Source organism: Cherax quadricarinatus, chromosome 11 (genome assembly GCF_038502225.1).
Source record: "Cherax quadricarinatus isolate ZL_2023a chromosome 11, ASM3850222v1, whole genome shotgun sequence".
Taxonomy (NCBI): domain Eukaryota; kingdom Metazoa; phylum Arthropoda; class Malacostraca; order Decapoda; family Parastacidae; genus Cherax; species Cherax quadricarinatus.
Window position 1 is genome coordinate 34,710,760 of NC_091302.1, and position 16,258 is coordinate 34,727,017.

Sequence of the window (16,258 nt, forward strand, 5' to 3'; positions counted from 1 at the left end):
ACTGTCAAGTGTCTCCCTGAGTACTGTCAAGTGTCTCCCTGAGTGCTGTCAAGTGTCTCCCTGAGTATTGTCAAGTGTCTCCCTGAGTACAGTCAAATATCAATCTGAGTACAGTCAAGTGTCTCCCTGAGTACAGTCAAGTGTCTCCCTGAGTACTGTCAAGTGTCTCCCTGAGTACTGTCAAGTGTCTCCCTGAGTACAGTCAAGTGTCTCCCTGAGTACTGTCAAGTGTCTCCCTGAGTACTGTCAAGTGTCTCCCTGAGTGCTGTCAAGTGTCTCCCTGAGTACAGTCAAGTGTCTCCCTGAGTACTGTCAAGTGTCTCCCTGAGTACTGTCAAGTGTCTCCCTGAGTACTGTCAAGTGTCATTCAGACTTATAACATTATGTATCTTGTGGGAATAATAATAATAATAATAATAATAATAATAATAATAATAATAATAATAATTTGTGGTCAAATAACAGACATTGGTAGACTTGACCGGGAAATTAATAGGAAAATGGATGATTTTTTACATATTCACTCACATATAAGGACAGCCAAATGGACAGTCAGGAAGACAGAGACAGGCAGAAAGACGGGCAGTTGTATACACACGTAAAGAAATAATCAGACAGACACAGATAAAAAATGTATGAAGGCAAGCAAATAAGGAAGTAGATATCCAGACAGGAAAGCATATATACATATAGACAGGCATATGTTCGGAATGACAGGCATATATCGAGACAGGCAGATAGACAGACAGGCAGTCAGAAACTCACAGAAGATAAACACTTATAGGCAGGCAGATGCAAAAATATGCTTGCATATAGACAGGTAGAAAAACAAATAGACAGACATGCAGATTGTAGGGCAGAAAAACACAAAGATGAGTAAAACAAGATACGTAAAGAAACTTTAAACAAACTTTTGCACGCACGCGCACACACACACAAACACACACACACACACACAGACACACAAACACAGAGATTAGTGCAAAATCTGAAGAATCAGGCACGTATAACAATAAGGGCACTGCAATGGATCAGAGAATACCTGACAAGGAGGCAATAACGAGTCATGGTACGTGACGAGGTATAACAATGGGCGCCTGTGACGAGCGGGGTTCCACAGGGGTCAGACCTTCGACTGGTGATATTTTTGGTATATGTGAATGGCATGATGGAAGGGATAGACTCAGAAGTGTCCCTGTTTGCAGATGATGTGAAGTTAATGAGGAGAATTAAATCAGATGACGATCAGGCAAGACTACAAAGAGACCTGGACTGGCTGGACACGTAGTCCAACAACTGGCTCCTCGAATTTAACCCTGCCAAATGCAAAGTCATGAAGATCGGGGAAGGGCAAAGAAGACCGCAGAGTATAGGCTAGGCGGCCAAAGATTGCACACCTCACTCAAGAAGAAATATCTTGGGGAGAATATAATACCGAGCACGTCTCAGGAAGCACACATCAACCAGATAACTGCTGCAGAATACGGGCGCCTGGCAAACCTGAGAATAGCGTTCCGATACCTCAGTAAGGAATCGTTCAAGGCTATACACCGTGTACGTCAGGCCCATACTGGAGTATGCAGTACCTGGTCAAGCACGTCAATAAATTAGAGAAAGTGCAAAGGTTTGCAACAAGGCTGGTTCCAGAGCTAATGGAAAAGTCCTACGAAGAAAGGTTAAAGGAAATCGGCCTGACGACACTGGAGGACAAGAGGGTTAGGAGAGACATGATAATGGCATACAAAATACTGCGAGGGAGAGGTGGGGTGGACAGAGACAGGATTTTCCAGTTTAGGGACCCAGAAACAAGGGGATCACAATTGGAAGACGAAGACTCAGATGAGTCAAAGAGATCTTAGGAAGTATTTCCTTAGTCACAGAGTTGTCAGGAAGTGGAATAGTCTGGCAAGTGATGTAGTAGAGGCACGAACCATACATAGTTTTACGACAAGGTATGATGAAGCTCATGGAGCAGGGAGAGAGAGGACCTAGTAGCGACCAGGGAAGAGGTGGGACCAGGAGTTGAGTCTCGACCCTTGCACCCACAATTAGGTGAGTACGATTAGGTGAGTACACACACACACACACACACACACACACACACACACACACACACACACACACACACACACACACATACACACACACACACACACACACACACACACACACACACACACACACACGCACGCGCGCACGCACACACACACATACACACACACACACACACACACACGAAGACAATGAAGGAGACATGACATATGCAGAGACTCTAGCAGTCAACTACAGTGGCAGGGAACAGCTGAGCAGGGAAGGCAGTCCACTGAGCATAGGGGCTACAGCAGGGGCAGGGATTGAAGGCAGGAACGTTTCGATGAAAGAAACTAAAACACCTCAGAGGATGCAAAGAGAGACTCAGTGGGAGGAGGAGAGGGAGAGGTCAGTGTTTGTCTACGGGCTCTAAGAAGTCGAAGGGGAAACCTACGATGAAAGAAACCAGGGGGAGAAGAAAGCGATCGAAGGTATCATGAAAGCAATAGGTGAGGGAGACATGACCGAGGTGGTAAATTTTCGGAGAATTGGGTGGTTTGCAAGGGCAAGGAAACGGCCTGTCAAAGTAATCTTCAAGACAGAATCAGCTCGAACCAGGGTCCTGCAGGAGAAAGCACGACTGATGGACAAACCAGAGTACCGGAGAGTGTACCTAGATCGCGACAGTACACAGGAGGAAAGGACGTCACTGAGAGAGAGCGGGTACAAAGACGAAAGGAGGAACGGGAGGCATTGATGAAGATGAGCAGAACCCAGACTCAGGTGGAAGGACAAATACACCATACAGAGACACCCGCAGAAGGACTCCAACCACAACAACCCCGAAGCAACTGAATAATCTCAACCAAAACCCACACACTGTTTCCTCTGCCCCCTCCCCCATATCACAAACTCCACCCCTACAGCAGCTCCCTACGGGCACTCTGCCCTCACTCCCCCCATCACAAAACCCCACCCACACCACAAACCCCCATAGACCCCCCTCCAGGGCTTCTGCTCCTCCAACCTCAATATTCTCCCAGGTCCACCATGATAGATAAGAAGCTGAAGGTGTGGTACACGAACGCAGATGGAATAGCAATCAAATATGAGGAGTGGCATGAAAGAATCAACGAGCAGTCACCAGACATCATAGCAGTCACAGAAATGAAACTCACTGAGACAATAACAGACGCATTCTTCCCACCGGGATATCAGATCCTGAGGAAAGACAGGAGGAGCAGAGGGGGAGGAGGGGTTGCACTGCTCATAAAAAACCGATGGGGTTTCGAGGAAATGAAAGACATGGATGGGATTGGGGAAAGGGACTACATAGTAGGTACAGTTCAATGTGGGGAACATAAGGTAGTCATTGCAGTGATGTATAATCCACCACAGAACTGCAGGAGGCCAAGAGAGGAATATGAAGAGAACAACAGAGTGATGGTGGACACACTGGCTGAGGTGACACGAAGAGCTCAATCGCGCAGAGCAAAGTTACTAGTTATGGGTGATTTCAACCACAGGGAGATTGATTGGGAAAGCCTGGAGCCTCATTGGGGTCCCGAAACATGGAGAGCCAAGATGATTGATGTGGTTCTAGAAAACCTCATGCATCAACACGTCAAGAACACTACCAGAGAGAGAGAGGGGAGGATAAACCAGCAAGAGTGGACCTTGTGTTCACCCTGAGTAGCTCAGACATAGAGGACATCACATATGAAAGGCCCCTTGGAGCTAGTGATCACGTAGTCCTGAGTTTTGATTACATAGTAGAGTTACAAGTGGAGAGAGTAACATGAGTCGAATGGGAAAAGCCAAACTATAAAAGGAGGGACTACACAAGTATGAGGAACTTCCTGCGGGAGGTTCAGTGGGACAGAGAACTGGTAGGAAAGTCAGTAAACGAAATGATGGAATATGTAACAACAAAATGCATGGAGGCACATGAAAGGTTTGTTCCCAAGGGCAACAGAAACAATGGGAAGACCAAAGCAAGTCCTTGGTTTACCCGAAGGTGCAGGGAGGCAAAAACTAACTGCATTAGAGAATGGAAGAGGTACATAAGGTAAAGGACCCAGGAAAACAAGGAGATCAGTCGAAGAGCCAGAAACGAATATGCACAGATAAGGAGGGAGGCCCAGCGACAGTACGAAAATGACATAGCATCGAAAGTCAAGTCTGACCCGAAACTGCTGTTTAGCCACATCAGGAGAAAGACAACAGTCAAAGACCAGGTGATCAGGCTGAGGAAAGTAGATGGGGAACTCACAAGAAACGATCAAGAGGTATGCGAGGTGCTCAACACAAGATTTAAGGAAGTATTCACAGTGGAGAAAGCAAGGATTCTGGGAAGACAGGACAGAGGGGGGCAACAACAGGGAATAGACCAACAAGTGCTGGATGACATATACACAACTGAGGAGGAGGTAGAGAAGCTGCTAAGTTACTTTGATGCCTCAAACGCAATGGGACCGGACATCTCCCCGTGGGTCCTCAGAGAGGGAGCAGAAATACTGTGTGCCACTAACCACAATCTTCAACACATCCCTTGAAACTGGGCAACTACTTGAGGTATGGAAGACAGCAAATGTAGTCCCCATATTTAAAAAAAGAGACAGAAAAGAGGTACTAAATTACAGACCAGTGTCACTGACGTGTATAGTATGCAAAGTCATAGAGAAGATTATCAGGAGGAGAGTGGTGAAGCACCTGGAACGGAACAGGATTGTAAACGACAACCAGCACGGATTCATGGAAGGCAAATCCTGTGTCACAAACCTTCTGGAGTTTTATGACAAAGTTACAGAAGTAAGACACGAGAGAGAGGGGCGGGTTGATTATAATTTCTTGGACTGCAAGAAGGCCTTCGACACAGTTCCTCACAAAAGATTAGTGCAGAAACTAGAGAATCAGTCGCGTATAACAGGAAGGGCACTGCAGTGGATCAGAGAATACCTGACAGGGAGGCAACAACGAGTAATGGTACGTGATGAGGTATCACAATAGGCACCTGTGACTAACGGGGTCCCACAGGGGTCGGTCCTAGGACCAGTGCTATTTTTGGTATATGTGAATGAGATGATGGAAGGGATAGACCCAGAGGTGTCCCTGTTTGCAGATGATGTAAAGTTAATGAGGATAATTACATCAGATGAGGATCAGGCAGAACTTCAAAGAGACCTGGACAGACTGGACACGTGGTCCAGCAACTGGCTTCTCGAATTCAACCCTGCCAAGTGCAAAGTCATGAAGATCGGAGAAGGGCAAAGAAGACCGCAGACAGAGTATAGGCTAGGTGGTCAAAGACTGCAAACCTCGCTCAAGGAGAAAGATCTTGGGGTGACCATAACACCAAGCACGTCTCCGGAGGCACACATCAACCAGATAACTGCTGCAGCATATGGGCGCCTGGCAAACCTAAGAATAGCGTTCCGATATCTTTGTAAGGAATCGTTCAAGACAATGTACACTGTGTACGTCAGGCCCATACAGGTGTATGCATCACTAGTTTGGAACCCACACTTGGTCAAGCACGTCAAGAAATTAGAGAAAGTACAAAGGTTTGCAACAAGGCTAGTTCCGGAGCTCAGGGGAATGTCCTACGAAGAAAGGTTGAGGGAAATCGGACTGACGACACTGGAGGACAGGAGGGTCAGGGGAGACATGAAAGCGACATACAAAATACTGCGTGGAATAGATAAGGTGGATAGAGACAGGATGTTCCAGAGAGGGGACACAGAAACAAGAGGTCACAATTGGAAGCTGAAGACTCAGAAGAGTCAGAGGGATGTAAGGAAGTATTTCTTCAGCAATAGAGTAGTCATGAAGTGAAATAGCCTAGCAAGTGATGTAGTGGAGGCAGGAACCATACATAGCATTAAGACGAGGTATGACAAAGTTCAGGAAGCAGAGAGAGAGAGAGGACCTAGTAGCGATCTTTGAAGAGGCAGGGCCAGGAGCTGAGTCTCGACCCCTGCAACCACAATTAGGTGAGTACAAATAGGTGAGTACACACACACACACACACACACACACACACCGTCACACAAACAGGCCAAGTATCTTAGTGACAATTGCTTTGGACAAAATGGGAATTAACAAACGCATTGAACACCAGGAACTTGCTACCAAAACAATGGGTTTTCCCACATCAGGGGAAGAGCCCACCGGAAGGAAGCCTCAAGAAAGGGGAAACACACCAGTTGAGGAAGTCTCAAGGAGTATGGAGCACCCACCTGAGGGAAGCACTGGAGAAGAGCCTGTGAAGCATGCCTTGGCGGGGCACTCCTGCAGGGACAGGCTTGAGGCAGGGCAGTGGGCGGGGTTGGGGAGGCAGGCTCTTGGCGTGACGAGGAAGACCTTTCCTCTGGAACTGAGACGTTTTACGGCCGAAGGCAGGAGCACTTGATTTGATCCTGTGGGAGGAAGGTGTGGGCGTTAAGGAAGCAAAGAGAAGAAGGTGTGAATGTTTAGTCAGATGTAGGGAGGAAAGTGTGTGTGATATGTAGGCGTGGGTGTTATATAGACATGTATGCCTATATAAATGTAAAATGTAAATGTTAGGTGGGTAAAACCCACACAGTAGCTCTGAATACTCAAGGAGTTACTGAACATTTGTGGTGAAAAAAAAAATATTTAGAAAATAAATAGGAATATATCTCCGTTTGTAAGGGTTATCGTTGTTGTTATGTTTATGTTCGCTGAGTAATGTTTACTTCCTGATTCTTTACATTTGTGTGATTCCTAGAGGTGTTTACCTTCTAGGAATAACACAGCATGACGCCTCCCAGTCACAACAGTGTAGTATCCCAGATGATCCAGTCTTGTTAGTCACACTTTTTACTATTCGTTTTCTGTTATTATAAAGTCATTGGAAAACAATGATACACAGAATTCATTTCCTTTTGGCATGTGTGAACAGGTGTAAATTATATTGATTGACTTTTTTTCTTTTGGCACTCCGGCTGTCTCCCACCGAGGTAGGGTGACCCGACAAAGAAAAAAAAACGACTTCAGTGTCACTCATTTAAGCACTGTCTTGCCAGACGAGTGCTGTCATTACAGTCAGACATCCTTTGAAACCTCAGTATCTCCACCAGTCCTTCACAGTGCAGGCATTGAACTTCTTACTTCCAGAACTCAAAGCCTGCTAACCAACTTCCCTGAATCCCTTCATAAATGTAACCTTGCTCACTCTCCAACAACACATCAAATTATAAAACCCACCTGTTGTCACTCCCAACACGCTCACACAAGCCTGTTGGATGTCCAAGTCCCTAGCACTCAAAACCTTCTTTTTAAAGAAAATTTGAGCACACACACATACAATAACACTGTAATTACTTTAATATGAATTTCGTTTGGCTTACTTGGGGTTTGAAGCCTATCAACTGAACATGGGTAATTAGCAAATAACATTGAATATAAAGAATAGGTTTGTATTAAAGTGGGAAATAAATTGTATGATAGCTAAATTTTGCTTAAAAAATCCTTCAAGGAGGAGCAAAGATGTTGGTGAAGGGCTCTTGATCCAAGTAACTGAAGCTGACCTTGCCTTTCAGGGGGGGTGATGCCCAGTTACCTCCCACTCCACAGGCTATATATAACACCTAAGATATGCGATTCCCTCGTGAAGATGATAATAACTTGAAGAGGCTGTGGGATAATGCCAGACAGTTATCTTTTATCATTCACCTGAAGAGCTGTAGCTTGGCTGAGTGTGAGTAGTGCAGGGAGTGCCTGGAGAGCGGTGGTGTCAGCTCTGGCAGGTACTGGCACTCATCCCCCGGCAGGAGGGCGTTGTGCGAGACGTGACGATTAACACTGTACTGACGCATCAGTCTCCTGCAGCTGCTGCTGCAGCTACTGCCGGGGTCTGGACCGTAGTCTTCCTCATCCTCCTCTTCTTCCTTATTCTGTATCGTCGAGAAGACAAAGGAAGGGGGAAAAGGAGGAGGGAAAGAAAATAAAAGAGATAAGCGAGAAGATGAGACAGAAAAAAAAGGGTAAGAAAGAGCAAGAATTGGAGATTTTTCATTAAAGATATTTTTATGATAAATAAAATGATGTCAAACGTCGTTTACACAGGTAGAAAATATATAAATTTTAAGGTAGACACATCGCCTGAAAGTTCCTTTATATGAAAAGATCCTTACGGGTATAGCGCTTGCTTATAATTATAATAATAATAATAATAATAATAATAATAATAATAATAATAATAATAATAATAATAATGATAATAATAATAATAATAATAATAATTATAATAATAATAATAATAATAATAATAATAATAATAATAATAATAATAATAATAATAATAATAATAATAATAAGTAATGAAGCAAATATGAAAAGATCATAATTCAGTACTGTAAAAAAATACAAAACTCTTGTTTACTAATGTAATTCAAAAATAATATGTGAAAAATAAATTATTTGCCTACAAGTGAAAAGTTATTGAATGTTTATTATTGATAATGAGGCTCCACATTATTATTATTATTATAATCAAGGGGGAAGCGCTAAACCCGGAGGATTATACAGCGCCTGGGGGGGGGGATGTGGAAGGCATTCAGGCTTAATTCGGGGAACTGGAGCACAGATCCAATTCCCTAAATCAAGAGCCCCTCACCAACATCAAGGAACCTTCCTTGAGGAGATGAGGCTCCACAGAATATGTAAACAAAGATATTTACATTAGAGCAGTCTAATAATAATTTCGTCATAATCTACAAGTTACTTATTCTCTCTCTCTCTCTCTCTCTCTCTCTCTCTCTCTCTCTCTCTCTCTCTCTCTCTCTCTCTCTCTCTCTCTCTCTCTCTCTCTCTCTCTCTCTCTCTCTCTCTCTCTCTCTCACCTCTTCACTCCTGCGAAGGTTCCTAAGGAAAGAGGATCTCTGCATAGAGATCCTAGTGACCAGCCTAAGGAGAGTCCAGCGTTCCCTAGCGGTGCGTCCTTCCTGAAGTCCCTGTGGGTCCCGAGGGGCTAGACGTCCCTCGCTCACTTCCCACTGCTTCCACAGCTCAGGGGCAGCCAGAGATACCTCCGAAGGGCTGCCCTGAAGCACGATCCTTCCACCTTCCAGATAAATGATCTGATGATGAAGACAAAATATAAGTATGCATATTGCTGAATTTATTTTGCTTTTTTGGGGCACACTGCCTTGGCAGGAGACGTTGAAAGTTAAATAAATAACTAAATAAATAAACATTATCTCTGAGTCTACAGCAGGACTCGAACCTGCACATTCTGTATCAAAGTACACAGCACTTTCGCCACTCAGCCATCTGAGATCTGGCTGAGAGGCGAAAGTACTGTGTACCTTGATGCGGAGTATGCAGGTTCGAATCCTGCTGTGGAGTGAGAGATAATGTTTTGCTGAAAGTAGTATTGAAACATTTACCAAACTGTAGACAGCCAGAATAGAGAGGGAGGGGTGGATAGATTGCGTTTTCTTGGTCTGTAAGAAGGCTTTTGACAGAGTTCCACACAAGAGATTAGTACAAAAATTGGAGGACCAGGCAAGGTTAAAACAGAGGGACTGCAATGGATCAGAGAATACCTGTCAGGAAGAAAACAGCGAGTCATGGCACGTGGCGAATGTGACGAACGGGGTTCCAAAGGGGTCAGTTCTAGGACCGGTGCTGTTTCTTGTATTTTTGAACATGACAGAATGAATAGACTCAGAAATGTCCCTATTTGCAGATGATGTGAAGTTGATGAGAAGAATTCAATCGGATGAGGAACAGGCAAAACTACAAAATGATCTGCACAGGCTACAGGTCTGGTCCAGAAACTGGCTCCTGGAATTCAACCCAACCAAGTTCAAAGTCATGAAGATTGGGGAAGGGCAAAGAAGACTGCAGACGGAGTACAGTCTAGGGGAGCCAGTGACTACAAACCTCACTGAAGGAAAAGGATCTTGGGGTGAATATAACACCGGGCACATTTCCTGAGGTACATATCAACCAAATAACTGTTGCAGCTCACGGGCGCCTAGCAAACCTAGGAACAGCATTCCGACATCTCAATAGGGAATCGTTCAGAAGCCTGTACACCGTGTACGTTAGGCCTACATTCGAGTATACAGCACCAGTTTGGAATCCACATCTAGCCAAACACGTAAGGAAGCTAGAGAAAGTGCAAAGGTTGACAGCAAGACTAGTCCTGGGACTTAAGGGGGGGTATGTCCTACGAGGAGAGGTTAAGGGAAATTGACCTGACGACACTAGAGAACAGGAGAGATAAGGGATATATGATAAAGACATACAATATTGAGGGGAATCGACAAGGTGGACAGAGACAGAATGTTTTAGAGATGGGACACAGCAACAACGGGTCCCAGTTGAAAGTTGAGGGCTCAGATGAATCACAGGGATGTTATAAAGTATTTCTTCAGTCACGGAGTTGTCAGGAAGTGGAATAGTCTGGGAAGTGATGTAGTGGAGGCAGGATGCATACATAGCTTTAGGAAGAGGTATTATAAAGCTCGTGGAGCAGGAAGAGTGACCTAGTAGTGGGCAGAGTAGAGGCGGGGCCAGGAGCTGTGAATCGACCCCTGCAACCACTACTAGGTGAGTACACACACAAACACACACACACACACACACACACACACACACACACACACACACACACACACACACACACACACACACACACACACACACACACACACACACACACACACACACACACACACACACACACACACACACACACACACACATATATATATATATATATATATATATATATATATATATATATATATATATTTATTATATTAACACACTGGCTGATTCCCACCAAGGCAGGGTGGCCCGAAAAAGAAAAACTTTCACCATCATTCACTCCATCACTGTCTTGCCAGAAGGGTGCTTTACACTACAGTTTTTAAACTGCAACATTAACACCCCTCCTTCAGAGTGCAGGCACTGTACTTCCCATCTCCAGGACTCAAGTCCGGCCTGCCGGTTTCCCTGAATCCCTTCATAAATGTTACTTTGCTCACACTCCAACAGCACGTCAAGTATTAAAAACCATTTGTCTCCATTCACTCCTATAAAACACGCTCACGAATGTCCGCTGGAAGTCCAAGCCACTCGCACACAAAACCTTATTTACCCCCTCCCTCCAACCTTTCCCAGGCCGACCCCTACCCCGCCATCCTTCCACTACAGACTGATACACTCTTGAAGTCATTCAGTTTCGCTCCATTCTCTCTACATGTCCGAACCACCTCAACAACCCTTCCTCAGCCCTCTGGACAACAGTTTTGGCAATCCCGCACCTCCTCCTAACTTCCAAACTATGAATTCTCTGCATTATATTCACACCACATATTGCCCTCAGACATGACATCTCCACTGCCTCCAGCCTTCTCCTCGCTGCAACATTCATCACCCATGCTTCACAACCATGCAGGAGCGTTGGTAAAACTATACTCTCATACATTCCCCTCTTTGCCTCCAAGGACAAAGTTATTTGTCTCCACAGACTCCTAAGTGCACCGCTCACCCTTTTCCCCTCATCAATTCTATGATTCATCTCATCTTTCATAGACCCATCTGCTGACACGTCCACTCCCAAATATCTGAATACATTCACCTCCTCCATACTCTCTCCCTCCAATCTGATATCCAATCTTTCATCACCTAATCTTTTTGTTATCCTCATAACCTTACTCTTTCCTGTATTCACTTTCAATTTTCTTGTTTTACACACCCTACAAAATTCATCCAGCAACCTCTGCAACTTCTCTTCAGAATCACCCAAAAGCACAGTGTCATCAGCAAAGAGCAACTGTGACAACTCCCACTTTATGTGTGATTCTTTATCTTTTAACTCCACACCTCTTGCCAAGACCCTCGCATTTATTTCTCTTACAACCCCATCTATAAATATATTAAACAACCACGGTGACATCACACATCCTTGTCTAAGGCCTACTTTTACTGGGAAATAATCTCCCTCTTTCCTACATACTCTAACTTGAGCCTCACTATCCTCGTAAAAACTCTTCACTGCTTTCAGTAACCTACCTCCTACACCATACACCTGCAACATCTGCCACATTGCCCCCCTATCCACCCTGTCATACGCCTTTTCCAAATCCATAAATGCCACAAAAACCTCTTTAGCCTTATCTAAATACCGTTCACTTATATGTTTCACTGTAAACACCTGGTCCACACACCCCCTACCTTTCCTAAAGCCTCCTTGTTCATCTGCTATCCTATTCTCCGTCTTACTCTTAATTCTTTCAATAACAACTCTACCATACACTTTACCAGGTATACTCAACAAACTTATCCCCCTATAATTTTTGCACAGGAACAAAGGAACTATGCATGCTCTCTGCCAATCCCTAGGTACCTTACCTTCTTCCATACATTTATTAAATAATAGCACCAACCACTCCAAAACTATATCCCCACCTGCTTTTAACATTTCTATCTTTATCCCATCAATCCCGGCTGCCTTACCCCCTTTCATTCTACCTACTGCCTCACGAACTTCCCCCACACTCACAACTGGCTCTTCCTCACTTCTACAAGATGTTATTCCTCCTTGCCCTATACATAAAATCACAGCTTCCCTATCTTCATCAACATTTAACAATTCCTCAAAATATTCCCTCCATCTTCGCAATACCTCTAACTCTCCATTTAATAACTCTCCTCTCCTATTTTTAACAGATAAATTCATTTGTTCTCTATGCTTCCTTAACTTGTTAATCTCACTCCAAAACTTTTTCTTATTTTCAACAAAATTTGTTGATAACATCTCACCCACTCTCTCATTTGCTCTCTTTTTACATTGCTTCACCACTCTCTTAACCTCTCTCTTTTTCTCCATATACTCTTCCCTCCTTGCATCACTTCTGCTTTGTAAAAACTTCTCATATGCCAACTTTTTCTCCCTTACTACTCTCTTTACATTATCATTCCACCAATAACTCCTCTTCCCTCCCGCACCCACCTTCCTGTAACCACAAACTTCTGCTGAACACTCTAACACTACATTTTTAAACCTACTCCATACCTCTTCGACCCCATTGCCTATACTCTCATTAGCCCATCTATCCTCCAATAGATGTTTATATCTTACCCTAACTGCCTCCTCTTTTAGTTTATATACCTTCACGTCCCTCTTACCTGATGCTTCTATTCTCCTTGTATCCCATCTACCTTTTACTCTCAGTGTAGCTACAACTGAAAAGTTATCTGATATATCTGTGGCCCCTCTATAAACATGTACATCCTGAAGTCTACTCAACATTCTTTTATCCACCAATACATAATCCAACAAACTATTGTCATTTCGCCCTACATCATATCTTGTATACTTATTTATCCTCTTTTTCTTAAAATATGTATTACCTATAACTAAACCCCTTTCTATACAAAGTTCAATCAAAGGGCTCCCATTATCATTTACACCTGGCACCCCAAACTTACCTACCACACCCTCTCTAAAAGTTTCTCCTACTTTAGCATTCAGGTCCCCTACCACAATTACTCTCTCACTTGGTTCAAAGGCTCCTATACATTCACTTAACATCTCCCAAAATCTCTCTCTCTCTTTTCTACATTCCTCTCTTCTCCAGGTGCATACACGCTTATTGTGACCCACTTTTCGCATCCAACCTTTACTTTAATCCACATAATCCTTGAATTTACTCATTCGTATTCTCTTTTCTCCTTCCATAACTGATCCTTCAACATTACTGCTACCCCTTCCTTAGCTCTAACTCTCTCAGATACTCCAGATTTAATCCCATTTATTTCCCCCCACCGAAACTCCCCTACCCCCTTCAGCTTCGTTTCGCTTAGGGCCAGGACATCCAACTTCTTTTCATTCATAACATCAGCAATCATCTGTTTCTTGTCATCCGCACTACATCCACGCACATTTAAGCATCCCAGTTTTATAAAGTTTTTCTTCTCTTTTTTTAGTAAATGTCTACAGGAGAAGGGGTTACTAGCCCATTGCTCCCGGCATTTTAGTCGCCTCATACGACACGCATGGCTTACGGAGGAAAGATTCTTTTCCACTTTCCCATGGACAATAGAAGAAATAAAGAAGAACAAGAGCTATTTAGAAAAAGGAGAAAAACCTAGATGTATATATATATATATATATATATACATATATATATATATATATATATATATATATATATATATATATATATATATATATATATATATATATATATATATATATATATATATATATATATATATATATATATATATATATATATATATATATATATGCATGTGCGTGTCTGTGAAGTGTGACCAAAGTGTAAGTAGGAGTAGCAAGATATCCCTGTTATCTAGCGTGTTTATGAGACAGAAAAAGACACCAGCAATCCTACCATCATGTAAAACAGTTACAGGTTTCTGTTTCACAGTCATCTGGCAGGACGGTAGTACTTCCCTGGGTGGTTGCTGTCTACCAACCTACTACCTATATATATATATGAAAAACAAACAATCGCAGACAGGCGATCTTAACAATGCAAGACAGCCCTCGGGGTGGTGAAAATCTTCAGCTCAAGTACTTTCATACTTCTCAGTGCATCATCAGGAGCTGTGCAATGTTGCAAGGGCAACAACAGGAGAAATAGGGTAACTTTTCAGAGTATGGAAGTGCGGGGGCACCAGCAAGTCTCTGTTTTGCTGGTGCCACCGCACTAACGTACTTTGAAAAGTTACCTTATTTCTCCTGTTGTTGCCCTTGCAACATTGCACAGCTCCTGATGACGCACTGAGAAGTGTGAAAGTGCTTAAGCTAAAGATTTCCACCCCCTGTGGCTTGATTTACACACACACACACAAACATATATATATATATATATATATATATATATATATATATATATATATATATATATATATATATATATATATATATATATATATATATATATATATATATGTCAATAACAACACTGCGACTAGTCAAGTAGTCGACCCCATGCTGCTATGGCCTGCCTCATAGTGGGCGAGAGCTCATGACTAGTCACAGTGTTGTTTTTGATCAATACCACTTGTTCATGGGTACAATAATATAAAATACTGCTCGTTGTACTAGTACACCAAACAGTGACTAGAATGAAATTAGCCTAGAGTCATCCACACCATCGTGTGTCCTTGGGCAGCGAGTACAACATCCAGTTCTGCTGGATGCGCTACTCTTAAGGACTGTGTGGTCCCGTGGATTAAGGCGTCATGAGTTTTCGCCCACCATGAGGCAGGCCAAAGCAGCATGGGATCGACTCCTTGACTAGTCGCAGTGTTGTTATATATGTGTGTGTATATATATATATATATATATATATATATATATATATATATATATATATATATATATATATATATATATATATATATATATATATATATATATATATATATATATATATATGTATGTATGTATGTATTTGCAATAAGATCACAGTAAACAGGTGATTTCAGAATATGCAAAACAACCACTGAGTGTCGCCCATTCCTCCAGGTACTGAATGATCCTAATGGGTTTAGCGATCATTCCCTCCCACGTAAATGTAATAATAATTTGTGTGAAGCTGAGCCTATGTGGATCCTTCAACGCAGGGATTGTTGGAGACTCCATCCTCTGTCCTCGTGAGTGTTTCAGTATAAGGATTCGTGGAGACTAAATCCTTTGTTCATGTAATTTATTAAGTGCAAGAAATAATGGAGGCTTGATCCTCCGTCCGCTAACACCATGATACACACAGCCAGGCTTGCCACACCAAAAACACTGTAACTCCTGAGAGAAGGAAGGTGCGTGAAGGCTCCTGCAATTAGGCGGTGAATATTTGAAAAATGTCGAGTGTGAAGATTGCTGAGTGTATAATGTAATCTGACTGAGGAATATATTATGCGCAAGGAATGTAGAATACATGAGCAACGCAGAGTGTATAAGGAACGTAGAGTGCATGAGGAACGTACAGAGCATGAGGAACGAACAGTGCATGAGGAACGTAGATTGATGAGGAACGTAGAGTGCATGAGGAGCTTAATAATACTTGATAAACACAGAGTGTGAGGGGGAAACTAAGAGTGCAGAGAAGTGTTGTTGTTGTAGGTTTGCCGGTACTTTTGGCCCGGGTCTTCTCCAGATGGCGACCCGGCGGTGGCCTCCCGAGCGGGGGGTGTCGTTCATCTTTCTTATATATTC

At 43.1% G+C, this 16,258-nt stretch overlaps 1 protein-coding gene across 1 annotated transcript in view; it reads right to left on the reverse strand.

Annotated features, from left to right (window-relative positions):
• Nucleotides 1–16,258, reverse strand: part of LOC128687452 (uncharacterized) — a 269,873-nt gene that overhangs the window by 46,991 nt on the left and 206,624 nt on the right. The window contains exons 18-20 of the mRNA XM_070083864.1: nt 8,898–9,134; nt 7,729–7,949; nt 6,270–6,449 (exon numbers count right to left, since the gene is read on the reverse strand). Of these exons, the coding sequence (XP_069939965.1) occupies nt 6,270–6,449; nt 7,729–7,949; nt 8,898–9,134 (638 nt within the window). The remainder of the gene's footprint in view (nt 1–6,269; nt 6,450–7,728; nt 7,950–8,897; nt 9,135–16,258) is intronic.